The 25948-nt window shown below is 63.5% G+C and overlaps 12 protein-coding genes and 1 non-coding gene across 13 annotated transcripts; 6 read left to right on the forward strand and 7 right to left on the reverse strand.

Moving 5' to 3' along the window:
* Positions 1-364: 364 nt before the first annotated feature.
* PLICBS_005310 lies at positions 365-450 on the reverse strand. Its single transcript has one exon. It is a non-coding gene; the product is annotated as a tRNA-Tyr (tRNA).
* Positions 451-792: 342 nt separating this feature from the next.
* PLICBS_005311 (uncharacterized protein) lies at positions 793-3475 on the reverse strand (the record flags this gene model as incomplete). Its single annotated transcript, XM_018318986.2, has 7 exons — positions 793-1257; positions 1309-1631; positions 1687-1741; positions 1794-2053; positions 2103-2539; positions 2598-3218; positions 3369-3475. The coding sequence occupies 7 exons, from the start codon at positions 3473-3475 to the stop codon at positions 793-795; spliced, it is 2268 nt and encodes a 755-aa protein (XP_018181460.2).
* A 348-nt stretch (positions 3476-3823) lies between these two features.
* Positions 3824-5002, forward strand: PLICBS_005312 (uncharacterized protein; the record flags this gene model as incomplete). The annotated part of the gene is made up of 4 exons (XM_018318987.2): positions 3824-3919; positions 3973-4065; positions 4122-4236; positions 4284-5002. 4 exons carry the CDS (start codon positions 3824-3826, stop codon positions 5000-5002), a joined length of 1023 nt encoding a protein of 340 aa, XP_018181461.2.
* Positions 5003-5349: 347 nt separating this feature from the next.
* On the reverse strand, positions 5350-5827 carry PLICBS_005313 (uncharacterized protein; the record flags this gene model as incomplete). The annotated part of the gene is made up of 2 exons (XM_065600691.1): positions 5350-5702; positions 5761-5827. 2 exons carry the CDS (start codon positions 5825-5827, stop codon positions 5350-5352), a joined length of 420 nt encoding a protein of 139 aa, XP_065456763.1.
* A 1363-nt stretch (positions 5828-7190) lies between these two features.
* PLICBS_005314 (uncharacterized protein) lies at positions 7191-8531 on the reverse strand (the record flags this gene model as incomplete). Its single annotated transcript, XM_065600692.1, has 1 exon — positions 7191-8531. One exon carries the CDS (start codon positions 8529-8531, stop codon positions 7191-7193), a length of 1341 nt encoding a protein of 446 aa, XP_065456764.1.
* A 246-nt stretch (positions 8532-8777) lies between these two features.
* Positions 8778-10784, reverse strand: PLICBS_005315 (uncharacterized protein; the record flags this gene model as incomplete). Its single annotated transcript, XM_065600693.1, has 2 exons — positions 8778-9799; positions 9863-10784. 2 exons carry the CDS (start codon positions 10782-10784, stop codon positions 8778-8780), a joined length of 1944 nt encoding a protein of 647 aa, XP_065456765.1.
* Positions 10785-11268: 484 nt separating this feature from the next.
* Positions 11269-13158, reverse strand: PLICBS_005316 (uncharacterized protein; the record flags this gene model as incomplete). The annotated part of the gene is made up of 6 exons (XM_018318988.2): positions 11269-12287; positions 12335-12587; positions 12650-12700; positions 12748-12885; positions 12948-12978; positions 13034-13158. 6 exons carry the CDS (start codon positions 13156-13158, stop codon positions 11269-11271), a joined length of 1617 nt encoding a protein of 538 aa, XP_018181462.2.
* A 1022-nt stretch (positions 13159-14180) lies between these two features.
* PLICBS_005317 (uncharacterized protein) lies at positions 14181-16546 on the forward strand (the record flags this gene model as incomplete). The annotated part of the gene is made up of 17 exons (XM_065600694.1): positions 14181-14266; positions 14343-14376; positions 14446-14515; positions 14572-14644; positions 14700-14728; positions 14778-14786; positions 14833-14897; positions 14951-15022; positions 15073-15301; positions 15352-15380; positions 15427-15459; positions 15509-15533; positions 15581-15782; positions 15829-15906; positions 15953-16081; positions 16137-16363; positions 16419-16546. The coding sequence occupies 17 exons, from the start codon at positions 14181-14183 to the stop codon at positions 16544-16546; spliced, it is 1518 nt and encodes a 505-aa protein (XP_065456766.1).
* Positions 16547-18152: 1606 nt separating this feature from the next.
* Positions 18153-18839, forward strand: PLICBS_005318 (uncharacterized protein; the record flags this gene model as incomplete). Its single annotated transcript, XM_018318991.2, has 1 exon — positions 18153-18839. One exon carries the CDS (start codon positions 18153-18155, stop codon positions 18837-18839), a length of 687 nt encoding a protein of 228 aa, XP_018181465.2.
* A 515-nt stretch (positions 18840-19354) lies between these two features.
* On the forward strand, positions 19355-21001 carry PLICBS_005319 (uncharacterized protein; the record flags this gene model as incomplete). The annotated part of the gene is made up of 1 exon (XM_018318992.2): positions 19355-21001. The coding sequence occupies one exon, from the start codon at positions 19355-19357 to the stop codon at positions 20999-21001; it is 1647 nt and encodes a 548-aa protein (XP_018181466.2).
* A 1303-nt stretch (positions 21002-22304) lies between these two features.
* Positions 22305-23962, forward strand: PLICBS_005320 (uncharacterized protein; the record flags this gene model as incomplete). The annotated part of the gene is made up of 2 exons (XM_018318993.2): positions 22305-22520; positions 22568-23962. The coding sequence occupies 2 exons, from the start codon at positions 22305-22307 to the stop codon at positions 23960-23962; spliced, it is 1611 nt and encodes a 536-aa protein (XP_018181467.2).
* A 114-nt stretch (positions 23963-24076) lies between these two features.
* Positions 24077-24805, reverse strand: PLICBS_005321 (uncharacterized protein; the record flags this gene model as incomplete). Its single annotated transcript, XM_018318994.2, has 2 exons — positions 24077-24682; positions 24731-24805. The coding sequence occupies 2 exons, from the start codon at positions 24803-24805 to the stop codon at positions 24077-24079; spliced, it is 681 nt and encodes a 226-aa protein (XP_018181468.2).
* A 674-nt stretch (positions 24806-25479) lies between these two features.
* Positions 25480-25845, forward strand: PLICBS_005322 (uncharacterized protein; the record flags this gene model as incomplete). The annotated part of the gene is made up of 1 exon (XM_018318995.2): positions 25480-25845. One exon carries the CDS (start codon positions 25480-25482, stop codon positions 25843-25845), a length of 366 nt encoding a protein of 121 aa, XP_018181469.2.
* Positions 25846-25948: the final 103 nt, after the last annotated feature.

Genomic DNA, 25948 nt, shown 5'->3' on the forward strand with positions numbered 1-25948 from the left:
TACACGTACCTAGGCAGGCAGGCTGTCTTGTGGGAAAGGTGAATTGGGAGTAGCACATGCGCGGTTGGTGTTGGCGTGGTGCTGGCGGAGGATGATAGAACAAGGTTGTTTGGCCGTTTGTTGCGTTTGCGCTGAGATAGAGAGCAAGACCCACCCTAATTCAAGAACATGACTTTGAGACATTGCGCGCTGGTGTCCCGTGTGATGTGCTGAACAGTCTGTCATTGTGCCATTGCGGTAGCCCTGAAACAGCCGTGAATACGACACACAAAAAAAACGACGACTACCAGCCAACGCCGCTGCCAGGATCATCGTCACAACCAGCGTCATCAGACGGTGACGCAAAAAAACAAAAAGTAACGAGTCTCCAGGGCGTGAATCGAACACGCGACATTCCGGTAAACTGAGCAATTACAGCCGGACGCCATGAACCAACTAGACCACCCGGAGGACTTGTTATCGATCTCATGGCTTATTGTGCTCTATGGAGGTTGTGCAGAGTTTTCTCTCCCGAAGGGGCCGATTGCCCAATGGCGGGTGCGGTCTCGTGGGTGTGGGTGGGTTTGGCGCAGATGTGGGGGTGTCATCGTGGAGGGATGGATGGGGGTTCCACTTCTGCGTTGCAAAAAGAGTGGCCGGCTGTGGTTGTCAACTTGTCAACTGAAGTTGTCAAGACTCAACACCATCCCACGTCAGGTCCGCACAACGCGCTTGAAAATGTGTAGACTGAAAATGTACACGTGTACCGTCAACGCCCGCTAGCCCAGACCAAAGAGACAAACAGACAGCCCATCAGAAAATGATGTCGTGCCCCGACCACACATTGTCAAACTGCGGCCGCATCGCCAGGTCGTCCAGCCCCGAGCTGCCGTGCTCCCAGTCAAACTCGGGCCCCGTCAGCATCCCGTCCGCCATGCTCAGCGCCGAGTTGCTCGCAATGTACTGCCCCAGCGAGTCCAGGTCCCGCCACGAGAAGCCGTTGAGCGGGTCCAGCTCCAGCGCCTTGTCGCCGGCGCCCTGCACGTCGTCGGCCCGCAGGTCCTGCACCGGCGTCGGCGGCTCCCGCAGCGACTCCCTCCGCCCCTTGCTGCCCTGCTTGCCCGACGACTTGCGCCAGAGCAGCCGCAGCGACGTCGCGTACCGCCGCCCCAGGCTGTGCGGGTTGTTGGACGACTTTTGCAGCTGCGAGATGGTGCCCTGGATCGCCCGCCGCACGCCTCCGTCGTTTTCGCCGCTGATGGCGCCGGCCAACCTCGCCTGCCCCCGGTCAGCCCGGCCGTGCGTAGAAGGAAAAACAGGGGCCCTTACCTTGAAGAGAAAGACGGCCGCGTAGATGACGTACAGGCAGTACTTGAGCGGCATGCACTTGAGCCCGGCCACCGGGTCGACGAAGCTGTTGAGGATGCTGAGCAGCGAGTTGGCCGCGTCAATGGACTCGTAGATGAACCGCGCGTCCGGGTTGCCCGCCACGTCGGAAAACAGCGTCCCGACGTTCTGCGCCTTCATCCCCGGCGCGCGCTGGCTGGCCCTCGCCACGGCGCGGTTCAGCGTCGCCTGAAAGGCAAAGGCGTTGATGTACAGCCGGAGAAACTCAAACGACAGCACCATCGACGCCTTGACCGGCGGCGTGACTGCGCTCGACATTAGCCTCAATCGGACGTTGTCATTCTCGCAGGGGTGACATACAGGTGCAGTTGGCCCACGACAGCTTCCACTTGCGCAGCACCGCGGCAAAGTCGTCCTGCACGGTTAGCCTCGCTCGATACGCAGTGGTCGAGGAGCCGAAAACTCACAATGTATCGAATGTACTCGCCGCCCAGGTACAGCTGCTTCCTGTGCGCCGACGACGAGTACAGAATGTCGTGTGCGTTGCTAAACAGCTGAATCAGCTCCAGCTGCGCCTGGAACAGCAGCGCCAGGTTGTCCGGCCCCAGGGCCTGCGCCTGCAGGGACGGAAAGTCGGCGGCGCGCCAGTTGATGGACGGGATGGGGCCGCGCGACCAGAAGCCCTTGCCCAGGCGGATCGAGACCTGGCGGTCGCACATGTAGCACGCTGCAGGGTCAGCACAACGATGCCGAGGACACGGAGCGAGTCGACGTACCTGCCCACGCGATGCGCTTGCGGCTCGCGTCGACGGACTGGGTGCCGCCCTCGGGGAGCAACGCCGTCTGCTCCAGCCGCTGCAGGTAGCCCAGCCGGATGGCCATGCCGACCAGCATCCAGGCGCCGTGGTCCTCTTGCCCGCAGCCGATGGTCGAGTTGTCCTGCGGGCGCTGCGGCGTCCACTCGGCCAGGATCAGCAGCGCCTCGACGGAGCCAATGTTGCTGGAGCCCGAGTAGATGAGGCGCGACACGAGTGTCTCCATGTACCGCGAGCACGCCTCGTAGACGCGGTACCACGACGAGTCGTCCTTGGAGGCGACGGTCAGGATGGCCGTCAGCAGGTACGGCTCCTTGTCGGCCCACTCGGCCAGCGGCCTGCCGTCAAAGATGCTGCTGTTGGCAACGGGGAAGAAGGGGTGGAACTTGTCATGGTAGCTGCGGCGACCGGGTCAGCGCAGGACAGGACACAGGGACAGACGGACAGGAGGCCTACCGCTTGACGAGATACGACGCCTCGGACCAGGTCAGGATCCCGTCGGCTATCGGCGGAAAGTACGAGGCCGGGCCGGCGGCGGCCTGGACGGGGGCGGCGCGGCTCCCGGCGTCGCGGCCCGAGCTGGCGAGCCGGCCAGGCTCGAGGTCGGCGACCTGGGCGAGCAGATCCAGGGCGTCGGACGGGTTGAGCAGGTCGGTCGAGGTGATGTGGCCCTCGAGGCCGTCCGAGTCCTGCCTCGACTCCTCTTCGATCTCCTCGGGCACGGTGGAGGCGGGCGAGTCGTCGCGCCAGGCGGGGGCCGAGTGCGGCGAGGGCCAGCCCTGGAGCTTTTGCTGTTGCTGCTGCTGCTGCTGATGTTGATGCCGCGTCGTGAGCTCAGAGTCGCGACGGGACTGCGCGGCCACGGCGGCGTCGTTCTCCGCGGCGATGCCACTGCTCTGGCCGCCGTCCGACGACGGGGTGATGACACTGGGCTGGACGACGCTCTTGACGGGAGGCAGGCTGCCGCGGACGCCCTTGATGCGTCGGCCGCCGCGCCGCGACTTGGCCAGGACGCACTCGAGCTGGTGCTCGACGCAGCGCTTGCAGGGCGGGGTGCCCGTCTTGCCGTCGGCGTCGCTGCACGGTCAGTCAGTCAGCGCCGGGTCCCATCAAACAAAGGGTCACACATGCACAGCAGCACAGGCGCATGCGAGGGGGCATGCAGCTGGCGGCGTCTGGGTGCTCAGTGCTCAGGCAAGGCAGGGCAGTGCGGTGCGCAGTGCTCACAGATCGCAGCGCGTCTTGCGCAGGCGGCAGGACAAGCATGCCCGCGACACGCGCTTGCCCTTGTTGCGGGCCACGTCGGTCGGCGTCTGCGTCGGTGATGCTTGCATCGTGGTATCGGTATCGTGAACCAAATGCCGTCGGTGGATGTCTGAGACTGCGCGAGCGCCGGGATCGTTAGGCTTTTGATGGTTTTGCGGGGATGGTGGGAGCTTGGGGGACGTTGCGCGGTGGCTTCTGGTGGCGCGCCGCTGGGCTTGGGGGTGGCGGGGCATTTGCCGGGGGTGGTGTATGGCGGCAATTGACGCTGGATTGCCGCCGGGGCGGGGGCTCGGGCGGTGCTGTGTCCTGCCGGCAACTGCAGCGCTGACTGCCTGGGCTGGACGTCGCTCAATCTCACCAGCGACCACATGCACTGACTGCACCTGCACGGATCCTGATCGATTCGCCATTGAACCATGGCCGTCTCCCCCCGCCCCGGCGTCTTGATGCTCGGCCGAGTCCACCACGCAAAGGCCGAGTTTGGGAAGCTCTCTGAGGTTGCCGACGTCACCGTACGCAGTGAAGCACCCCAGCGGCCAACACCACCGGAAGCTGACCCCTGCAGCAACTCACCTCGGGCACCCGGCATGACTTTATTCGCGACTGCGATGCGGGCAAGTACAGCAATGTCGTCGCCATCTCGCGGACGTACGATTCCGTCAAGGCACGTTCCCAGATTCATCTCGTTGCGTCTGAATTCCACTGACAGCACAGATCACCGGGCGCTTTGATGCTGAACTCATCTCCCACCTCCCGCCGTCCGTCAGATTCATCTCTCACAACGGCGCCGGCTACGACCAGATAGACATTGAGCCTTGCAACAGACGCAGTGAGACCATCTTGCGTCGGATCAGTGACGCAATGCTAACGGCCCAGACATTTCCGTCTCCAACACGCCGACGGCCGTCGACGCCGCCACCGCCAACACTGCCCTTTTCCTCATCCTCGGCGCCCTTCGCCGCGCATGGATCCCGCAAGAGGCCATACGCGCCGGCAAATGGCGGAAGGGGACAACCCTGGGCCGCGATCCAGACGACCTGACGCTGGGCATCCTCGGCATGGGCGGCATCGGCACCGCCACCGCCAAGCGGGCTGCCGCGTTTGGCTTCAAGCTGCAGTACCACAACCGGACGCCCGTGGCAAACCTTGACGAGCAGTTCCGAGGACAGAGCGTGCCGAGATACGTCAGCTTCGACCAGCTGCTGAGGACGAGCGACGTGATTTCGGTGCACCTTCCCCTGGGGCCGGCGACCCAGGGCCTCATCGGTGCAGAGCAGCTAAACGTGATGAAGGATGGCGTCGTCATCGTCAACACCGCACGCGGGGCCATCATCGACGAAGCAGCCCTGGTGGACAGCCTAGAGTCTGGCAAGGTCTGGAGCGTGGGGCTCGACGTATTTGAAAAGGAGCCTGCAGTGCACCCCGGCCTGCTCAAGCATCCCGGTGCCGTACTCTTGCCGCACGTCGGCACCGCGACTGTGGACACGCAGCGGAGGATGGAGGCGCTGGTCATAGACAATGTGCGCAGTGCCATCACCAGGGGCAGGCTGGTGACACAGGTTGATGAGCAAAAGCCCACAGTGGCCAAGTTATAAGTGAGTCGGACGAGGGTCGACCAACATGCCCCAAGCCAGATTGCACAGCTCGTGGTTCGACGACAGGGTGCCGTTTGGACAAGGGCAGCTAGGTTATGCCGACTGCGTCGACTGAGCGCTGACCGGCCCTGGCGTGAACGAGACACTGCTAGCCACATGGCGGATACGACCCAAACACGCTGCACCGGGCAGCTTTTCAGACTATAGACTGAGAATGAAGCTAGATACAATTTGTCCTCCTATGTTCATGCCGCCAAGCGGCCCATGCCATCCCACAGCCAAGAACCAATCTCCGGTTGTCCTGCTGCCCGTCTCATCACCAGACGAGGCAGCCGGCGCAAGCCGACTTACATGCCGCACTCCTTGCTGGCGACCTGCACGGCCTCGGCCTCGATGCGTCCGAGCTCGTTGGCTCGGTTGCCGGTCAGGGCGTTCATGGCCTCGATGGAGAGGTCGAAGCCGGCGGCGCAGTGGTCGATGGCCAGGACGGTGACGCTCTTGCCGCCGTAGGTGATCTTCCAGCAGGTGCCGCAGTTGGGCGAGTTCCAGCCGGCGATGGCGGAGACGCTGCCGATCATGGGGAACGTGGGGAGGTCGCCCAGCTTCCAGAAGCCGTGCTTCTGCATGCCGTTGGCGCCGTCGGAGCAGGCCACGCCGTTGAGCGAGAAGCCCGAGTTGCTGAAGTCGGGGTGCCAGCTGACTGCAGGGGGGTTAGTGAGAGGCTGGGATGAACGCTGTTGGGGCACAGGGGCACGAACCGGTGACGGCGTTGATAAAGGGGACGAAGACGGACAGGACCGCGAAGAGGATGGCCGAGAAGTGCATTTTGGCGGTTGTAGCGTACTTGAACTTTGACAAGTCTGTAGATGAGTGCAGCGAGTTGCGTGCGAGAGATATAGTCGAGTTGATCGTTGTAGATGCAGTTGAGCTCTGGATCGACAAGTTTGAAATTCCGTCCATCCATGGCCCCTTTATAGTTTCTGCATCCAGCCATCTTGACCTCGATCACGGCCCTCCATCACCTCACCTCGCGCCAGATGCATACATACACCGTAGTGGCTTGCTGCAGAAAGCTTGGGCGCATGGGACCTGCCGAATCTCATCGCCGTGGTGCCGCCGGCCGTGCGTGCTGCCGTTGGCTCCGCCTGCGCTGCCGTCTCGGACAATTGCGACGCCAAAAGTGACTGCTCGAATCCCTCGCGACGAGACTTTCCCACCGCGCGCCGCCTACGTCGTCGACGTGCGGTGGGCTCCATTGGTGGAAGATCGGGCGCGAAGGATGGAGGATCGCGGTCCTAAGATTGCAAGCGCAGGACTCAGGAGGCAGGGCCAGGACCGCATTGTTGTGTGCCCCTCCCCCTGCCCGCCCTGAACCAAGGCGCGCAATAGAGTTTCCGGGACACCACATGGGGCTTGGGTTGCCGGGTCGTCGTGGACCCCGATGGGTTGCGTGAAGACGCCTGGAGAGTTGAGTTGAGGATTGAGACAGTGAGACTCTCCGCACGGCGAGCCCCACAAGGCTTCCCGTTCGCGCGCGGCAAAGCCCATCTTCAACATTGACTTTTCGCCTTGAAGGCGCGGAAAGGGCCGAAAGTGGCCCTACGCCATCGCGCACGCTCCAGGATCGGGCAGGTCGCGCGTGACTACGTTGCAGCGGCGCGTCGTGCTCTCTCTCTCTCTCTGCGGTTGCCGGGCACGTTTCAGATCCATTCGCTGCGGACGACGAGACGTTGACCTCTGCTTCAACTTCCCGTGTAGGTTAGCAAGCCTTGGCGATGGCCTCCGTTTCGCCGCCCATCACAAGTTACAGGACATGAAACAGCAGCATGCAATGTGGGATTGCGGTTCAGGCTGCAAAGGCTCGACGAGGCCACAGTCGTGCCTGCACGATGCTGCATTTGAGTTCCTGCGCGATGGGGTGACACAGAGCCTCGGCTTGCAGCACGGGCCCAGCATGAAGCTTATCACGCGTGTTGTTGGGCGGGCGCGCAAATGTTTAGATGAAGAAACTCGCGCGGCTGAAACGAGACAGGGGCCGCGTCCCAGACAGAGTGAATGCTTCCGTCCCCGTCGCCAAGCCGTCTGATGAGGCCTATGCATGCGCCGACGGACCAGACACTGGGACAGTAATACTGGACTGTACCCTTCTTGCCGAGAACGGCATGTTGCGCTCCCCGGGTGCCACCGCTCATACAATGCGCCTCAAAACAGGAAGCTTGCTCAGCAGAAACTTTGCGGTGGCAAACGATCCAACGACGTTGAGCGCGCCCGCGATACCCGTCATTACAACCATGCCGCTGGCCCTCCACGCGGTGCAATTCACCAACGCCCCGAACGGCCTCGACGTGAGGAGCGCGTCGAGCGCCTCCTCGACCAGGACGCTCACAGCCATGTGCAGCAGAAACGCCCCGTACGAGTCCTTGGCCTGGAAAAGGGCAGATGTTGCCGCCGCGCCGTGGCTGGCCTCAAAGTAAGCCATGAGGGCCGGGCCGACGAGCACAAACGACGCCTCGTTCCATACCGCGTGCAGAAGCGCATAGAGGTTCCAGCCACCGAGGACGCTGGCCATCTCGATGCCCTGCGGCGTGTGCGGAGCAGAGTTCGCGTCGCCCGTCAGGAGCCGTGGAAGCAGCCAGATCAGCGGAAGGCTGGCCAGCGAGACGAGTGATGCCGTGATGAGCCTCCGTCCAGCCGCTGACGGCACTCTGTTGGCGGGGGCGGGGGCTGGCGCAAAGGGTCCGGTAAAGGTCGGCTCTAGCCCCAGCGACGCGAAACCCATGGCATACGCAAAGATGTATTGCGCCGCGTAGCAGGGCTGCAGCGCGATGGGCTTGATGGTGGCGCCGACGGGGTAGCGGAGGCGGACGAGGAACGAGGCGCCGGCGACGCCGACCCAGCCCCATCGACGAGCCACGTCGTACCAAAACGGCAATCTTCGAGGGGCGGATCGGTCCGTTGGCTGCTGCTCCTTGGCGGATTCCCCAGCGCCACAGCTGCTGCTCCTGCGGGCCTGATTCGGCACCGTCAGCGCAGCGGCGAGGTCCAGCAGCAGGAGGTTGGCCGTGTACCACACCGGGCCCTTGACCCCGTTCACCGTCGCGAAGTAGTCTGCGAGGCGCCGCCCGACCGACGCGGGGGTCCAGCTCGGCAGCGCCGCCACCAGCACGGCCGGGTGGACGACGAGGGTGTACGCGACCGAGGGCAGGCCCAGCCGCAGCAGCTTGCTCCGGACGAAGCCCCAGCGCGTGCGCGAGGTCGCGTCGGCGCGCCGCAGCGACTGCGCCGACACGCGCCCGGAGATCCAGAAGAAGAGCCCCATGAAGAAGGACTGGTCGAACGCGTTGAGGTACAGCAGCGGCGCGGTGGCCGCCGACGATGCCGTGGCCGCGAGGGGCGACGCGTACGGGCCGTCGCCGGGGCCGCCGTAGCAGCACGACGTGTGGTGCACGACGACGAGGCCCGTGAGAAAGGTGCGCAGGTTGTCGAGGTCATGGCGGCGCAGCGTGATGATGCCGTTGGAGGTGGCCATGGTGCCTCACTGCCATGGATCAATGATGTTGACGAAGAGGAGTCTGGATTGACCAAGCCCCCCGCGCTCGAGGGGAGCTGACGCGGCTAAATAACGTCGCGGTCTTGCGCAGAGCGATGCCCCTGTCGAGAAGCCGACGAGGGTAAATGGACGAGGGTAAATGGAGTCACGGCGATGAACTATGCTTTTCAGACCCGGGTCACGTATCTTGAGTGGCGTGATCGCACGCTGGCTTCCACGGAACCTTTACAAACTCACGACAAACACATCGTCCACACAGAGCGTCGCCTGTCCTGCCGCAATCGCAACCCCCGAACCCCCCGTCTTTGCCGCAACCGCCACCGGCTTGCCGTCCAGCACCGCGCTCGCCCCGGCCGCCGTCACCGTCAGCTCCAAGACCAGCCAGGCCCCGACGTCCGCGGGTACGACACCCCCGAGACTCACGGAGTGCGTACCCAGCGACACCGACGCGCCGCTGCCCGCCCGCGAGACACGCACGCGGGCATCGAGGCGCAGGCTGGGCGCGGCCGTCACGCCGCGAGTGAGCGTGCCGCCGGCCGCGACCTGCACCGACTTGCCCAAGTCGCCCGCCGGGTCCGCGACGACGGAGACGGCGCCCGTGGTGCTCCATCCCGAGAGGCTGCCGTCGTCGAACGCGCTGATCCACTGCGGCACGTTTGTCCCTCCGCCGCTGTAGAAGCCCAGGTTCTTGTGCGCGGCCGTCGGGTTGCCAAAGAAATCGGCCTGCGCGTCGCCAGAGACGTCAATGGCGGATCCCAGCGCTGGCGAGCCCGTCAGGAGTCGATACGCGTTGGGGCCTCGCAGACCTGGCGCCGCGAGGCCAGGCGCCGCCGTCACGGAGCCGACTGCACCCGCGTACGTGTCGATGGCGCCGTAGAACGCGTTCCGGGTGACGTTGAACTGCGGGCTGTCGAGCGTCCAGCCGACCCGGCCGGCGCCAGACTTGCGTACAATGTTGTCTGCGAGCAGCACGTCCAGGCTCAGGCCCTTGGGCGCCGTGACGAGCTGCGGGGACAGCCCGTCGCCGACAATGACTGTGTTTTTGTAAATCTTGCCGCCCACGAGGTTCCCCGAGCAGATCTGAAAGACGCGCGCCCGGTCGTTGACCGACAGGTTGTAGCGGATGGTAAAGTTGCGCGTGGGCTTGTCGTACGGGCACAGCAGGAAGAAGCCGCCCTCGTTGTCGTGGGAGACGTTGTACTCGAAGACGGTGCCCGACGTGGAGTGGTCGACGTCGTAGGACATGCCTGCGCGCGCGCGCCCGCGTTAGAAGGAGGATTCATGGGGTCTAGGGTGAGCAGCAGACTCACCGTCCTTGGTCGTCTTGCCGCCCGACACGACGTTGCGGCGAAACACGCTGTCGTCGCTGTTGGCGGCCCAGATGCCCGCGTTGTTGCCGCCGGAGCCGTTGTTGAACGTCGTCACGCGGTTGCGCTCGGTCAGCGCGCCGACGTGCCCTTTGACGACGATGCCGTCGCCGCCAATGTTGGAAAGGCGGTTGCCCCTGATGCGCAGGCCCGTCGAGGGGTACCAGTTTTGCGTGCAGAGGGTGTACCAGAACTGCGCGAGCGCATCCCTGCGACACCAGTTGGTCCACGTGTAGATGCCCTGCCGGCCCACCGCCTCGATGACATTGTCCTCGACGAGCACGTCGGTGAAATAGGTCGGCGTGGAGTTGCCCGCGGCCTCGATGACGATGCCGCCCGAGGCGTTGGCGTACTTGCCTACGGGAAGGCCCCCCGTCGTCGTGGACGGCATGTATCCCTCCACGTTGTGGATGTAGAGCCCGCGCAGCGTGATGCCCTTGACCTCGCCCGCGTCCTTGGCGTAGACGTAGACGCCGCGGCGGGCCGTCTTGTTGTCGCCCCGGTTGGTCACCTCAATGTCCTGGACGACGACGTGCGACACGCTATCAATTAGGATGCTGCTCAGCTGCGCGGGCTGTGCGGCCACGACGGGCCGTGCCGAGCCATTGTCGCCGTATGGCTGGATGGTGATGGGAGATGTCGCGGAGCCGCCGGCGCGGAGCTCCAGAGCCTGAGTAAAGTTGGTCCCGCGCCGGAGCAGGATGTTGTCCCCGGGGCTTAGGTGTAAGTCGCGGACCCCGGCCAGGGTGTTGAACGGCGACGACTCGCTGCCGTCGCCATTGCTCGCCGCCGAACCGTCAAAGTGGTAGTCCTTGGCCGCGACGCCAAGGCACAGCAAGGCAAGACTAATCTTGATGGCAACCATGATGCTCAATTGGCGATGCGAATGCTGTCGTCGCTCGTTCTTCGCCCCGCGAGCTGGACACTTATATAGGTTACACGACCGGCGCCTCGCCGGGGTCTCGCTCGGCCGTATCGTGCCGACGGCGCGACGGGTGATCGACGGCCTGGCGTCTTGAACGAGCAGGATGGCGTCAACGCAGACGTTTGGGGATGCCCCACAGCCATGTGCCGTATACTCGCCTTCCGAATTGGTCGAGATGGCCTCGCTTCGAGGTCGTCATCGCCGCCAAGAAACGTGGCATGGCCGTGCCGAGCGGCCGTAGCCGACTGTCCGGCGCAACTACAAGCGAGTTGTGAGATGTGTGTAAATGCAACCACAACAGCAACGGGCAACCACAACAGCGACGGGCAGGGATGCAATGTGCCATGGATGTACTGTATCTACGGTGGCCCGTGTAAATGGTTGAATGGAATCAATATGTACACTCGTCGGCAGCCTCGCCTCATCACGCCTCCCGCTTCCGCTTGCTCGCGTAAAAGCTGCTCGTCGCCCAGCCGTTGAGCAGGTTGTAGTGGTGCAGCGGCGACGTCCCATGCAGGTCCTCGTAGCGCGTGCGCGCGCCGCACATCTCCTTGCCGTCGTACACCTTGACGCAGCGGTTCTGCAGCAAGCCGGCAACCTGCTCGCCGGCCTCGCGGCCCTCGAACCACGCGCCGTGCAGGAAGCCAAAGTACTCTGCGCTCGTGGCCTCGCCCGCGAACCACAGCCGCCCGACGTTGGCGCGCAGGTTCTGGTGCATCTCGAGCGTCGTGCCGACGGGCCAGTTGGAGTAGCTGCCGTACGACCACTCCGTCTTGGTCCAGCGCGGAAACGTAAACGCCGTGGGCTCGGGCACGTGCTTGTCCGGGAACATTTGCCGCAGGACGGCCAGCCCCTCCTGCTTGGCGGCCTCGTCCGAGAGCTGCTCGATGCGGTACGACTGGTCGTTGGTGACGGTCGCGAAGATGATGTTGGACCCGGGCAGGAAGCCCTCGGTCGAGAGCGACTGCCACAGCGCCCAGTAGCCGCGCGCCGACGGCGACGCGTAGAGGAAGTACTGCGTGTTGCTGGGCCAGAATGTCTCGTTGAACTGGAAGAAGATTTTGGTGTACGTGCCCATGCCGAACTTTTGCACCGACGTCGCCTTCCACGCCGGCAGCTCGGGCTGCCACTGGACGGCATCGCTCTGCAGCACGCCGAGCGAAAACGTGCAGATGGCGTACGCTGCCGACACGCAGCTGCCGTCCTCGTTGTGCACCGTGACGCCGTGGTCCGAGTACGTGACGTTGGCCACCTTGGTGTTGAGCATCAGCCGCTTGTCGCCCTTTTTGAGGAACGTGGCCGCCTCGCCGTCGATGATGGCGCTGTACCCGCGCGGGTCGACGACGAGGTTGTTTTCGTCGCTAAACTGGTTGAAGGTGAGGTTGTTGCCCGCGGCGCCAAAGATCATGGACGACTGCTCGGGGGGGAACGCAGATTCCCAGTCTGCCGCCGTCAGCATCCGCCGTATCTGATCTTGGATGTGCACCTACCCCAGCTCCAGTAGTCGACGGCCTGCGCGGCCATGTCCGAGTGCTTCGGGTTCCAGCCTGCGAGGGCCAGGCCGCTGCGGGCGCTCTGGTCCTGCAGGTTCTCGGCCAGCAGCCGCCCGGCCTCGATGTTCATGCCACTGGCGGCCTCCTCGTACACGTCGAGGAGGTGGCTAAAGTCGGTGTAGCCGGTCTCATTGTACGTCAAGATGGAGCTGTAGTTGGAGTAGGTGTTTGTGAGGTTGTATTTCTTGGACTGCGGCGGGTCATGAGCGCGTGTCACGCAGTCGCACAGCGTCAACGGAGGCATGCACTTACAAACGTCCACACGGGGTTCTCTGGCCCGCCGGGCTTGCCCAGTCCTTGGATCTGCAGAGGTCAGCGGCGTCGACAAGTGGTGATGACTGACAACGCACCCAGTTGGCACCGAGCTCAATGGTATACGGCGACCCGTCCTTTTGCTTGCCGAATGTGGTGTGCTGCGCCCGACCACCGATCCGGTCCTGGTACTCGATGATGACGAAGTCGGAGATGGACGCGTTGTGCAGCGCTTGCTGCGTGTTGTTAGCCGTCGCGGACCAGTTTCCGGAAGACTCATGGCTGGCACGGCACTTACAGCCGCCGTGACGCCGGCCATGCCTCCGCCCCTGTGGAGTCAGTCAGTGCATTGCCCCAGAGTTTGGAATCAGACCCGTCACTTACAAGATGGCGACGCTCGTCTTACGACAAGCGCCATGCTTATTCTCGCCGCCCGCAACCGCGGCGCCAGCGCGGTCGCACAAGGCCGCGGCCGCGGCAAGGACGCACAGGGACGACTTGGACAACATTGCACAGCAGACGAAGAGGGCCAATGGACCGAGTCGAGGGTCGAGGCTCGCAGTCTCAGATGTGGCTCGGGCGTCGCGCCGCATCGGCCATCTTATACAATTTTACAAGGTGCTGCGCGACCAAAAGGAATTAGCTGGATATGCTCTGCGACACGACAAACCTTGGTCGATCCCCCCTCCAGTCCCAGTCCCGAGTCTGGTCCCGGCACAGCGGTCATCCTTCCTTGCCGGGCGGAGTCGGATTCCACTCGAGTCGAGCCAAGTCGAGGCGAGTCGTATCGTCCTTGCCAGGCCGCATGCACGGCTCCCCGTTCTCCACCGGCCGGCGCAGCAAATCTCGACTGGAGCGCGGCGCGCGGTCTGCAGCTGCAGCAGTCGATCCCGTCATCCCTGTCGCGCGCCCGGCTGACACACGCCCACGACTCCACGAGTCGCCAGCAGATAGCCATCTCATGGGCCACGGCGCACCCTGGCACGGGTCGAGTGACAGCTCGACGAGCCCACACGCCGCGCGGTCCACGGCGCTGCCCGGCCGCAACGCCGTTATCACTCGCTGCCCCTGACTCCCTCGCTCGCGTCTCCACCGAAATCCACCCCGACCTCGTGGCCCGGCCGTTCGAGGCTTCTTGGCCGGGGCCCTGACAAGCCTGATTGCTGAGCTCCCCCACTTCCCCGCACGCTGTCCTCGCGGATCGTCGGTGGAGGCATCGCATTTGATCGCGGCAGCAATCACCCCCCGTGGGGCGTCATCACCACCCGACGGCCTCGCCGCTGCGATAACTGCCAACAGATCGCCGCGGGTGGCCCAAAGCAGCTAGTTATCCGTAGGCAATCATCCTCCGGAGCCCGGATTTCTCGGCGCCGCAGGACGATAGTGTCGGAGGCCCGCGCGCTCCGGCATTGGGGTCAGTCGGCGGCGTGCTCTTATGCCAGTGCTTTCCAAGGCCCGATCTGACTGTCCCTGGATCCCGTTCGTCTGTCAGTTCTGGCATGTTCTTGGTTGGTCTCGCAGTTTGTTCGCCATGAAGCAGGAATACGAGCACGAGGACGACGCGCAGCTCGCGGCCATGGGCCACCAGCCCGAGCTGAAGCGCAACTTTTCGACGCTGTAAGTCGGCATGGCTCCCGAGCACTGACGCGCGCGCGCCACTGCAGAACAAAGCGTTGACATTTGCGCCGCGCAGGTCCATGCTGGGGCTGGCGTTTGCGGTGCTCAATGTAAGGTCCCACCGGCAGCGGCCGCTGACTCGCAGCGACGTTGGGCGACGTTGGACTAACGATTTGCAGTCTTGGACTGCGCTCTCTGCGAGTCTGTCAATAAGCCTCACCTCGGGAGGGAGCACGAGCGTCGTATGGGGTATGTGTGCCGCATCGGGGTTGCATCGGTGCATGGCGAGCTGACCGACCACCCAGGTCTGGTGACGGCCGGTGTCTGCAACCTGTGCATCGCGGCGTCGCTTGCCGAGTTCCTGTCGGCCTACCCAACGTGCGTCTTCCTCTGGACTCGCGTGCTCGTATTCCGTGTGACTGACGGCTTGCAGGGCCGGCGGTCAGTATCATTGGGTCGCCGGTAAGTTCCAGACTCGAGTCCCGGCCCAACGTTGTTCTTGTACTAACAGACGCAGTCAGTATGTCGTCCCCCCTCGCATGCCGCAAACTAGGTTGACCGCATAGTCTCTTGGCCGAAATGGGTCCCGATCCTGTCGTGGGTCACTGGCTGGATCAACGTGGCTGGCTGGGTACGCTCCCTGCATCCATTCTGTCTACCTGGACCCTGCTCAACATCTCGTAGGTTGCACTCGTGGCCACCAATGCCTTGCTGTCGAGCCAGCTCATCGTGGGCGTCATCTCGGCTCTGCATCCGGTACGCAACCCGCCGCTGCCAGACTCTCGTGGCCGCGCTGACAGCCTCAGTCGTATGAGCCGCAACGGTGGCACCAGTTCCTCATCTACATTGGCCTGACGCTGCTCTCGTTCGTCATCAACGCCTGCATGAACTCGCTGCTGCCGCTCATCTACCGCGGCGCCTTTATCTGGTCCATCGGCGGCTTCGTCTTGGTGTCCATCACGGTGCTGGCCTGCGCCGCGCCCGACTACAACTCGGCGTACTTTGTCTTTTGCGACTTCATCAACCAGACGGGATGTAGGTGTCTACGAACGTGAGCGAAATCGAGGGAGTGCTGACGTTGACAGGGCCCGATGGCGTGGCCTGGCTCCTTGGTGTAAGTGGGCGTCTCCACATCACAAGCACGCGCTCACACTGCACAGCTCCTCCAAGGCGGCCTCGGCGTGACGGCATTTGTAAGTCAGACTTGATGCTGCGACCATGTTCACTTGCTCACAAAGGCAGGACGCCGTGGCGCACATGATTGAAGGTAATTGAGGATGTACCGACCACGTGGGCACTCGCTGACCGGCGCAGAAATCCCCGGCGCGTCCAGCGAAGGGCCCAAGATCATGATTGTCTGCGTCGGCATCGGCACCTTTACCGGCGCCATCTTCCTGATTGTGCTGCTCTTCGTGTCAGGCAACATCAACGACGTGATAACTTCGGCGGCCGGCCCGCTGCTGCAGATTCTCATTCACGCGACCAACAGCAACGCCGGGGCAATCTGCCTCTTGATGTGAGCGCTCCGAAGATGGCAGCGTTGGCTCATGCTGACTCTGCAGGCTGCCGCTCGTGTGCCTCGTCTTTGCGACCCTGAGCGTCATGACGACGAGCAGCCGCATGATCTTTGCCTTTGCGAGGTGCGTTCCACCCCTCGTGACAGTGAAGCAGCGCTGACCGAAGCAGAGACGGCGGGCTCCCGGCCTCGCGCTTCTTCGCCAAAGTCCACCCGCGGCTCGGCCTGCCGCTCAACGCCCTCATCCTGACGTCGGGCGTCGTCATCATCTTTGGACTCATTTTCCTGGGCTCTACCAGGTGAGCAGAACGCGAGTGCGGCCACTGCGTTCGACGCGCAAGCTAACACGCGCAGCGCCTTCAACGCCATCATCGCCGGGTCCGTCGTCGCGCTCGACCTCTCGTACGCCATGCCCATCGCTGTCAACTGCCTGCGCGGCCGCAACACGCTGCCCGAGCGCAAGTGGCGGCTGCCCGGCTGGCTGGGGTGGACGGCCGACATTGTCTCGCTCGCGTACATTTCGCTGACGACGGTGCTGTTTCTGTTCCCGCCGGGCCTGCCGGTGACGGGCACCAACATGAGTGCGTTCCTTTGACTCTCGACCGTGGCGTGGCGTGGCGTGGCTAACGGGGGTAGACTACTGCGTCGTCGCGTTCGCCATCATCGTCATCATCTCGGTTGTCCAGTGGATCGTGGATGGAAGGAAGAACTTTACCGGGCCGCGTGTCAACCTCGTGGCTGTGGAAGCTCCTCACGAGGATTAGCCTGGCCATGGCCATGCTGCCGCAAGACAGCGTTTGCGAGCTGTTGAGTGTATAGTAGGCGTCGACGGGGCCGCGTCAGGATAGACAGCCGAGCGTGGGCGATCAAGACGCTGTATCACGGTCACTGAACAAGATTGCAGTGTGACTGTTCCCCTCGACGCCGTCCGAACGACCTCGTAGCACGTTGTGGCTCCGTCCTGTTATGTAGAGCGAGCTCCATCTTCCATCGTGACTCCGCGCGCGAGATGAGCCACACTGCTGGGTGAGTGTGAAGCGTCGCGGTCGAGCATGACCAACCACTTACACGAAACTCAGATCCCCTTCGGCGTGATGAGCCGACCATGGCAAGAAGTGATCCGATGCAACGCAAGCACCCAATGGCTCGTCGCTGTCGACCGACATGCACTGACAACCGCCGCCAAGCAGTATGCCTTGTCGCTTTGCTCGTTGCATGTCTGTTGCGCATTGGTGCCGGCTCCTCGATGGTACCCTCCAGAGCGCGGACCCAGCACGGCAACTCACTTCAACCAGGGCTTTTGACCACGGGGCAGAGTGGTGGCGACACCGTCGAGACACAGACACGAGACACGGCAGCACCGCCATTGCAGACCAAGGTTCGTCCAATCCGCCTCGCTTCACCAGCTCGCCGCAATTCGCGTGTCGAGGGCGCCATCAGGTGACAGACTCATCGCCCAAGCCCGGCAAGGATCGTGAACCGGCTGCAACCATGCCTTCGATGCATCGTTCGAGGCTCCATGACAGGTCAGCGTTGGGGTCCAGCCCAGACCGAGGCGAGACATGAGCTCCCGCAGATCCGGTCCGCCAGCCGGCCCATGCGACAGACCCTGACGAGCGAGCCGTCGGGTCGTCCGACAGCTCGCGCTCGGCAGCAGCCGCACCTCCTGCGCATGTGTGGTCCTCCGGCCCCCTCTCCACGTCGCGTGCGTGAGACGGGACGAGCCTGCATGAGCGGGCGGCTCAGTGGCAACCCGCAGGAAAACAGTTCAGCTGGCGTTTCTCTGCGTGCCTCTGTGCCTGCTCCAAGACCGCCAACATCCAGCCCGCCAGCCAGCCAATGCTACCCAACGTTACCTCGAGGCGTTCGCCAACATCAATGGCGAGTTCTCGCGCTGCACGAGGCGCCTGCGGGCTGGGCTTTTGATCGGAACGCAAATGCAGGACCGGAGCGGGCAGGGCGATAACGCCGGGGTGGAAGAAAAAGAAGGTGCTTTCTGGGGAACCCGCCTCCCCCCTGGTCTAGTGCTTATTTCTCCAATATTGTGCAACTCGCTGCCAGCCGCCTCTGTGCCTGGTTCTGGTCTGGTAACGTCACATTTCTCGCTCTCCCCCGCACGTCCCCGCGAGCGGTCTAGCAACGGACGGGGTTTTTTGTGTTTGTTTCTCCCTGAATCACGGCAGCTAGGGGCCTCATTTCGCCTCCGGGTGTTTGCAACATCGCGTGTCGACGCCTTGCCGATAAAAAAGTGCCAGCCGGCCGCCCCCCCTCGCCCGAGACAACGACCGCAGCTCATTGTCCCATCACCAGAGCGCCAGCGAGCTTTGCAGCAACAGAAGCCTACCATCAACGCCCACGCAGCCTCGGACAATGGCTCGCTTCGTCACCGCCGTCGTCGCCATGGCGGCCGGCCTCGCGGCCGCGACCTGCGCGCACCGGGTGCCGAGCGTCGACGTGCCGGCGTGCCCGCGCGTCGGGTCCATCACGTACTCCAAGACGGTGCCGGACCAGAAGCCGTTCCCGCGCACGCAGGTCGACCTGTGCTACTCGGCGGAGCACCTGCAGATCGGCTTCACGGCGTACGACGAGGTCAACTTCTACTTCAACGCGTCGCAGGGCACCAACGGCGACATCTGGCAGTACGAGGTGATGGAGGCCTTCGTCTACAAGGGCACCGACGACCCGCAGACGTACCTCGAGTTCGAGGTCAACCCCAACAACGTCACGTACCAGGCGTTTGTGTACAACCCGTCCAAGGTGCGCGCCGAGGGCGCCCCCTTTGACCACCTGTTCGTCAGCGACCCGGCCGCCGACGGCTTCAGCGCGACGACCAAGCTCGACAAGCCGCGCAAGTACTGGCGCAGCGACGTCAAGATCCCGCTCGGCCTCTTCAACGTCGACAAGGGCAAGGCGCGCGGCACCCGGTGGAGGATGAACTTTTTCCGCACCGTCACCAGCCCGCAGACGTATCCCGACCAGGAGCTCGGCGCCTGGAGCTCGCCCAACAAGGCCAGCTTCCACATTACGCCCTACTTTGGGAATGTGCGCTTTGTGTAGGAGGCTGGGGGAGCGTGGTGCACACTGCAGGGCATCGATAGAGCAATGCTACGTACAGTCTACGTCTGAGAGATGCGCCGTGTCGCGTGAGCATGTCTGTGTCACGGTCCTGACTCCTGACTCCTGACTCCATGTCCTGCGTCTGTCCCGCATCCATCTCCACGCGCATCTGGGGCAAGTTGGCAGAGCTGTGGTACGACCGCTTAAAATCGCTGTCGCATTCCCCATTCCCCAGCGCAACCGCGGGTAAATGGCTCCATCAACTGCCCGTCATGCGATTGCCAGCTTTCTTCCCGTCGTCTTCGTCTGAAGCTTCAAGCTTGGCGCTGCCCTCCCCCTCAATCGCGCTTTTGGCTAAATGCATTGAGCCGCCGGGTGCCGGCCCGCGACCCGCCCGCCGCTACTTAAAAGTCGCGATGCTTCGTGTAAGTCGTCGCGCGTCGAGAGAGCCCAGCAACACTGCACCACGTCGCTTCAGAGGTCGCTGACCCAGAGTCCCGTCGTCGCCGCCCATCATGCCGCTCGTGCGCAACCCCATCCTGCCCGGCTTCAACGCCGACCCGTCCATCGTGCGCGTCGGCGAGGACTACTACATCGCCACGTCCACGTTTGAGTGGTTCCCCGGCGTGCAGATCCATCACTCGCGCGACCTCGCCAACTGGGAGCTCGCGTGCCGCCCGCTCACGCGCAAGGCGCAGCTCGACATGCGCGGCAACCCCGACAGCTGCGGCATCTGGGCGCCGTGCCTGACGCACGACGGCGAGCGCTTCTGGCTCGTCTACACCGACGTCAAGCGCAAGGACGGCTCCTTCAAGGACTGCTACAACTACATCGTCACGGCGCCGGCCATCGACGGCCCCTGGTCCGACCCCGTGCTCGTCAACTGCTCCGGCTTCGACCCCTCGCTGTTCCACGACGACGACGGCCGCAAGTGGTTCGTCAACATGCTCTGGGACCACCGCCAGCGCCCGCACCTCTTTGCCGGCATCGCGCTGCAGGAGTACGACCCCAAGCAGGGCCGGCTCGTCGGCCCCCGCAAGAACATCTACCGCGGCACCGACCTCGCGCTCGTCGAGGGCCCGCACCTGTACAAGCGCGGCGGCTGGTACTACCTGCTCACGGCCGAGGGCGGCACGGCGTACGACCACGCCTGCACGCTGGCCCGGTCCAGGGACATCTGGGGCCCCTACGAGACGCACCCGCAGAAGCACATCGTCACGTCCAAGGACGCGCCCTTTGCGGCGATTCAGCGAGCCGGCCACGGCGACATTGTCGAGACGCCCGAGGGAAAGACGTACGTGGTGCACCTCGGCGGCCGTCCGACCGGCCAGGAGCGGCGCTGCGTGCTCGGGCGCGAGACCAACATCCAGGAGGCCGCCTGGGCCGACGACGGATGGCTGTACGTCAAGAACGGGCCCGTGCCGTCGCTGCACGTCGACGTGCCCGGCACGCGCGACGAGGCGCGCTACTGGGCCGAGCAGCGGTACACCTTTGCCGCCGACGGCGAGCTGCACAAGGACTTTCAGTGGCTGCGCACGCCAGAGCCGGAGCGCATCTTTGCCGTCAAGGACGGCCAGCTGGTGCTCACGGGCCGCGAGGCCATCGGCTCGTGGTTCGAGCAGGCCCTCGTGGCGCGACGCCAGACGCACTTTTCCTACGACGCCGAGACGGTTGTCGACTTTGCGCCGCGCGACGAGCGCACCTTTGCGGGCCTGACGGCGTACTACTCGCGCTTCAACTTCTTCTACCTGGCCGTGACGGCCGACGAGCACGGCGCGCGCGAGCTCGCCGTCATGAGCTCCGAGGAGTCGTGGCCCGACGGCAAGCTCGAGCCCTTGGGCGCGGGCGAGGCGGGCGGCCGCGTCGTCGCGCTGCCCGGCGAGGGAAAGGTGAAGCTGGCGCTGACGATTCGCGGGCGGGAGCTGCAGTTTTACTACGCCGTGCTGGGCCAGGGTCAGGACGAGGAGCTGCGCAAGGTTGGGCCCGTGCTGGACGCGTCGATTGTGTCGGATGAGTGCGGCGGGCATGCGGCGCACGGGAGCTTCACGGGTGCGTTTGTGGGCGTGGCGTGCTCGGATCTGAACGGGGAGGCGACGGAGGCGCGGTTCGACTACTTTACGTATCGGCCGGTGCAGCATGCCACGGACCGGTACGAGGTGTAGTTCGGAGTTCAGTCTAATGTAATGGAAGCGTCTTGCTGTAGGTGGCTGGGCGGTGTACGTGAGCGACTGTTTGGCATCGCACCCGAGGTCTCCGTGGTCGCTTGCTCCAGCTGCCAGCTTGTGTCGCTGCGATCGACATGATGGACCGCGAAATCACCGACCCTAACGTTCGAGTGTCTCGTCGGTGAATTGCGCCTGCGGTCAGGGATGTTTCCCCGCGCCGTTTAGCCGCCACGCGCAGTCCGCTATTTCGGGCACGGCAAGACGGCCGATGTCGGGTCTCAGATAGAACAGTCCAGGGAAGCATCCGTTGACTACTGAATTGACTTGAGTGTGCGTGCAGGCTGCAGGTTGCGGTCGCTCGTTTGTGTCTCTGCGACACCGTCCTAGCTGGCGCCTCGCCATTGACTGCCAACTGAGGCTGGCGACGATCCCGAACTCTGCTTCTTCGTCGCGCCTGATCCGGATGCATGTTCGATGCATGTCAGACGCCACATGCGATCTTGGCCGCAGGGTGTGGGGTTGTTGGCCGAACCGGTCGAAGGTTCGAACCCGGCTCTCCGCCTTTCCTCACCGGGAATGCTAGGTATTTGTTCAGCACTCGTTGGACGCCCCAGCATCATGCAACCTATGCAGCCCGCAGTAGGAACCCAATTGAAGCTTCCACGTCGGCGACAACCAACGCGGTGAGCTGCAAGACATTCGACGCCGCCGCGGGGAAGCGAACCCCGGCTAAAGAGCTGTCGGCCCCGCCCAACCGGCGCCGAGCCGAACTTCCCAAATAGGAAACCCCCCAGATCTCGGCCGGCCAGCAGTGCGGACTTGCGGACGCTGCTGCTCCTCTGCAGGCTGCGTTTGAGTTTGGGCATTGGGTGCTCTTCGCCTGATGGAACAGACCTGAACGGATGCCTGGAGTATTCGCAACCACGAAATCCGACCGACGGCATCCATGAGTCCTGCCTCGTGCATTGCAACCCGCGCCGTCCCGTCCGCCACAACCCTTGGATATCATCCTTGCGCGGGGTGGGTGCTGGGGAACGACGCAGATCGTAAGCCACGCAGGAAATCCCGGCATATGGCCGATCAGGCGTGTGGGAGGAGGAGATGCCGGGCTTGTTTGCCGGCGCACTGGTAGGTCGCTGCACAATGACACCATGGCGTGTCCCGTCGGTTGCTCATCATAGCGTCGATGACCGCTGGCTTACCATAAGAGTCTAGGTGAGCCGCATCGACACTGGCACTTTTCACAATTGTGTGTCTGGGCAAGTCCGCGGATATGCGCGCGAGTATACAGTCCTTCGCCATGAGATTTGCAGCCGCTGCATCGACGCTGCTCGTGGCCGTCGCGGCCGTCGACACAACGGTAGACCTGGGATACAGCAGGTACAAGGGCATCACGCAGGCAAACGGCGTCAGTCAATGGCTGGGCATCCGCTTCGCCGCACCGCCCGTGGGCGACTTGCGGTTCGCGCCGCCGCACGACCCCAAGAATACCACCGGAGTGCAGCCCGCCGACAAGGTTCGCGAGTCCATGCCCCGTTGCTTCATGCCGCTGACACCTCCCAGTACGGTCGAGCGTGCCTGGCCACCGGTGCAGACCCCAATGACAAGGACACGTCTGAAGACTGCCTCTTCCTCGACGTCCAGGCACCGACCAAGGCACCGGCGGGCTCCAAGCTCCCTGTCTTCCTCTACATCCAGGGCGGCGGCTTCAACCTCAACTCCAACACCAAGATCAACGCCTCGGGACTGGTCACCGCGAGCGACTTTGGCATCGTCGTCGTCAGCTTCAACTACCGCGTCGGGCCGTACGGCTTCCTCAGCAACGGCGGCGACGACGCCAACGCCGTCAAGCCCAACAACGGGCTGCGCGACCAGCTCAAGGTCATGCAGTGGGTGCAGGACCACATTGCCAAGTTTGGCGGCGACCCCGACCACGTCGTCGTCGGAGGGTCCAGCGCTGGTGCCGAGAGCGTCGCCCTGCACCTGACGGCCAACTACAGCACCGACGCCCGCCTCTTCCACGGCGCCATCGCCGAGTCGCCGTCCTTTGCCACGATGCTCACCGTCGAGGAGGCCGGGTACCAGTATCGCCATCTAGCCGCACGCCTGGGCTGCGCCGTTGCAGACAGCCTCGCCTGCCTGCGCAACAAGACCGCCGCGGAGCTCCAAGCCCAAAACTTCAACATCCCGCTGCCAGGCGCTGCGTTAGCTCCAGAGTACATGTACCTGCCGACCATTGACGGCGAGTTCGTCCCCGACTACACGTACCGCCTCCTCGAGCAGGGACGCTTCCTCCGCGTGCCCACCATCTTTGGCGACGACACCAACGGCGGGACGCGGTTCGCGCCGCGCAACACCTCGACGCTCGCACAGAGCAACTCGTACATGCTGGACCAGTACCCGTTCATGACGCTCGCGCAGCTCACCGAGGCGAACAAACTGTACCCGAACCCGAACACGACGTGTCCGCACGAGGGGTGCTACTGGCGGCAGCTCAGCAACGTGTACGGCGAGGCGCGCTACATGTGTCCCGCGCGGGCATTCACGTCGGTACTTTCGCACGCCGGCGTGGCGCGCTCGTTTGCCTACCGGTGGGACGTCGAGGACCCGGAGCAGATGGCCGAGGGGCTGGGCGTGCCGCACACGGTCGAGCTGAGCGCGCTCTGGGGGCCGGAGTACGCGCCCAGTCCGCCCAAGAGCTACGAGAAGGGCGGGGTGAATGCGCGCGCGTCGCCGGTGATGCAGTGCTACTGGGTCAACTTTATCAAGCATTTCTATCCTAGTGCGGGGAGGGGCTGCGTTGGCGAGGGCACGGCGCGGTGGGAGGCGTGGTCGTCGCGCCGACAGAGCAGGATCGTGTTCCAGACGGGCGGCAAGACGAAGATGGAGCCGTTTGGGCAGGCGCTGAATACGCGGTGTGACTTTTGGGCCAGGTATGGTATTGCGCAGCGGTTGTGAGGTAAGGATGGCGTCCAGGTGCGCAACTTGATTGTGGGATGACGATTTCCATCAGCGTAGCCGTTTGAGTCTCCTGACGACCCAGATGGTACATGCCAGATTAATTCATTCAGTCTAGTCTTTCTGTGTGTGATGCCACTCATCCCAAGTCATCTCGTACACCACCACATCTCGCCACAAGTCTCCATCCGCCGTCCCTGGCGGTGGCGGCCTGCCATTCCCGGCCTTGTTCCTGGCGACGCCGTCGCTGAGCAGCCGCTCGTACCTGACCACGCCGACCTCTCTGAGTGCCAACTTCTGCGCGAGCCGGATCGACGCGTCGTTGGCTGTGCTGGCACGCCACTCCATGCGCACCAGCCCGAGCCCCCCGCGCTCACGCGAGTCCATGCCATGCCGAAGCAGCAGACGACAGGCCCTCGTCCCGATACCCCGGCCCTGTGCCTCTGGGAGCACATGCAGCAGGCCAATGTCCGCGCGCCTGTTTTCCGCATCGGCGTTGGTCAGGGACACCATGCCGGCCAGGTCCGCCCCGTCGCTTCGGTGTTTGGGGGCGACGAGAATGGCAAACGTAAACATGCGCTTGTCGGCGTAGCTCCTCGTTAGGACGAATTGCTCGATGAAGTCGTCTGCCGAGGCATACGGGCCACTGGAAAAGTGCGCAAACGCCGCGCCGCCGCTGCGTGCGATGCTCGCGTGGAAGCGGTGTCCGTGTGCCTTGGCCTAGAAGCGCGTCAATAAGATGCCACGCCGCAGGGCGCTGCGACTTACATCGAACGGGACGAGCCTGATACCGTCATCTTCGAGATGCTTCACCGGAAAGACAAAGTTGATTGGCCTGTCCATTCGAGTCCAGACTGCGCGGTGCCTCTGTTGAACGCTGCGCTTGCCTCGTCTGAGCTCGACCAAGCTCCGTAACTGAGCACGTGCGGTATTCAGACACAGTCTATGGCAAGCTAGGTTCAACGACATATTCGTCCTATAGTATTGCCAAGAGTAACGAGCGCTGTGGTGTTTGTCCGCGCAGAGGCAGTTGGCGAGGCGTGCGGTGCAATGTAGAGTGCAGGCTGGACGAACGGGGCTAGCGCTTATCAGCAACTGCTGGCCGGCCTCGCACAGAACGCCAGAAGAGTCGTCGGCGTCGGACTTGGCGCCGCGTTCCAACACCGGGTGGATCCCAAGCAACGCCGGTGAATGCGACCGGACGTGAATGCGCGCATACCAAGAGATGGGATAGAGTGTGCTCACGATGGAAACTGCTCCGACAAGCCCGGACTCGAGATGGAACTCCAATGGCTTCAACGAAGCGACGCACGTGTATTCAAGGAAAAGGAGTTCCTACGATGAGCGTGAGTCTATATAAGACGCGAGAGTGACCATATGTCTCGAGAACTTGTGCAAGCTGATCACCAGTCAAACAGGCATCTCAACCAGGTAGGGCAGCAGACAAGATATCCAAGCAGCGCGCGTACTGACTGCCTCAAAGAACCGACTCTTTCCTTATCCACCACATAGCCACCATGAAGCTGACCGCCGTCGCCGCCGCCGCCGCCCTCGCCCTGGCGCCCACCACCGAGGCCTGGCGCGTGTACCTGTACCACGGCGATAACCAGTCGGGCACCTACTACACCAACTCGGGCCCCGGCGGCTCCGGCTCGCGGTGCCACCTGCTCCCGCGGGAGCACGTCCACAAGGCCCGCAGCATCGAGTACTACGCCACCAACAGCCAGAGCAACCCCACGACGCGGTGCAAGATCCAGATGTTTGAGACCAACGACTGCGGCGGCCGCCAGGGGCCGTACTACCAGGTCGACACCAAGAAGAACTTTAAGTGGGACTGGGTTGGCGTGATTCAGTCGTACAAGACGACGTGCTGGAGGGAGTAGGCTGATCGGCCTGGGGTTAGGTCCTTTGACTATAGTGATGGGGGAACAGGACCCTCGATGGCTGTTTGCCAATTGACATCATCATGTCTTCATCATCGGAGTG

This window comes from Purpureocillium lilacinum (assembly GCF_023168085.1).
Source record: "Purpureocillium lilacinum CBS 284.36 DNA, scaffold_4, whole genome shotgun sequence".
In the NCBI taxonomy this organism is placed as follows: domain Eukaryota; kingdom Fungi; phylum Ascomycota; class Sordariomycetes; order Hypocreales; family Ophiocordycipitaceae; genus Purpureocillium; species Purpureocillium lilacinum.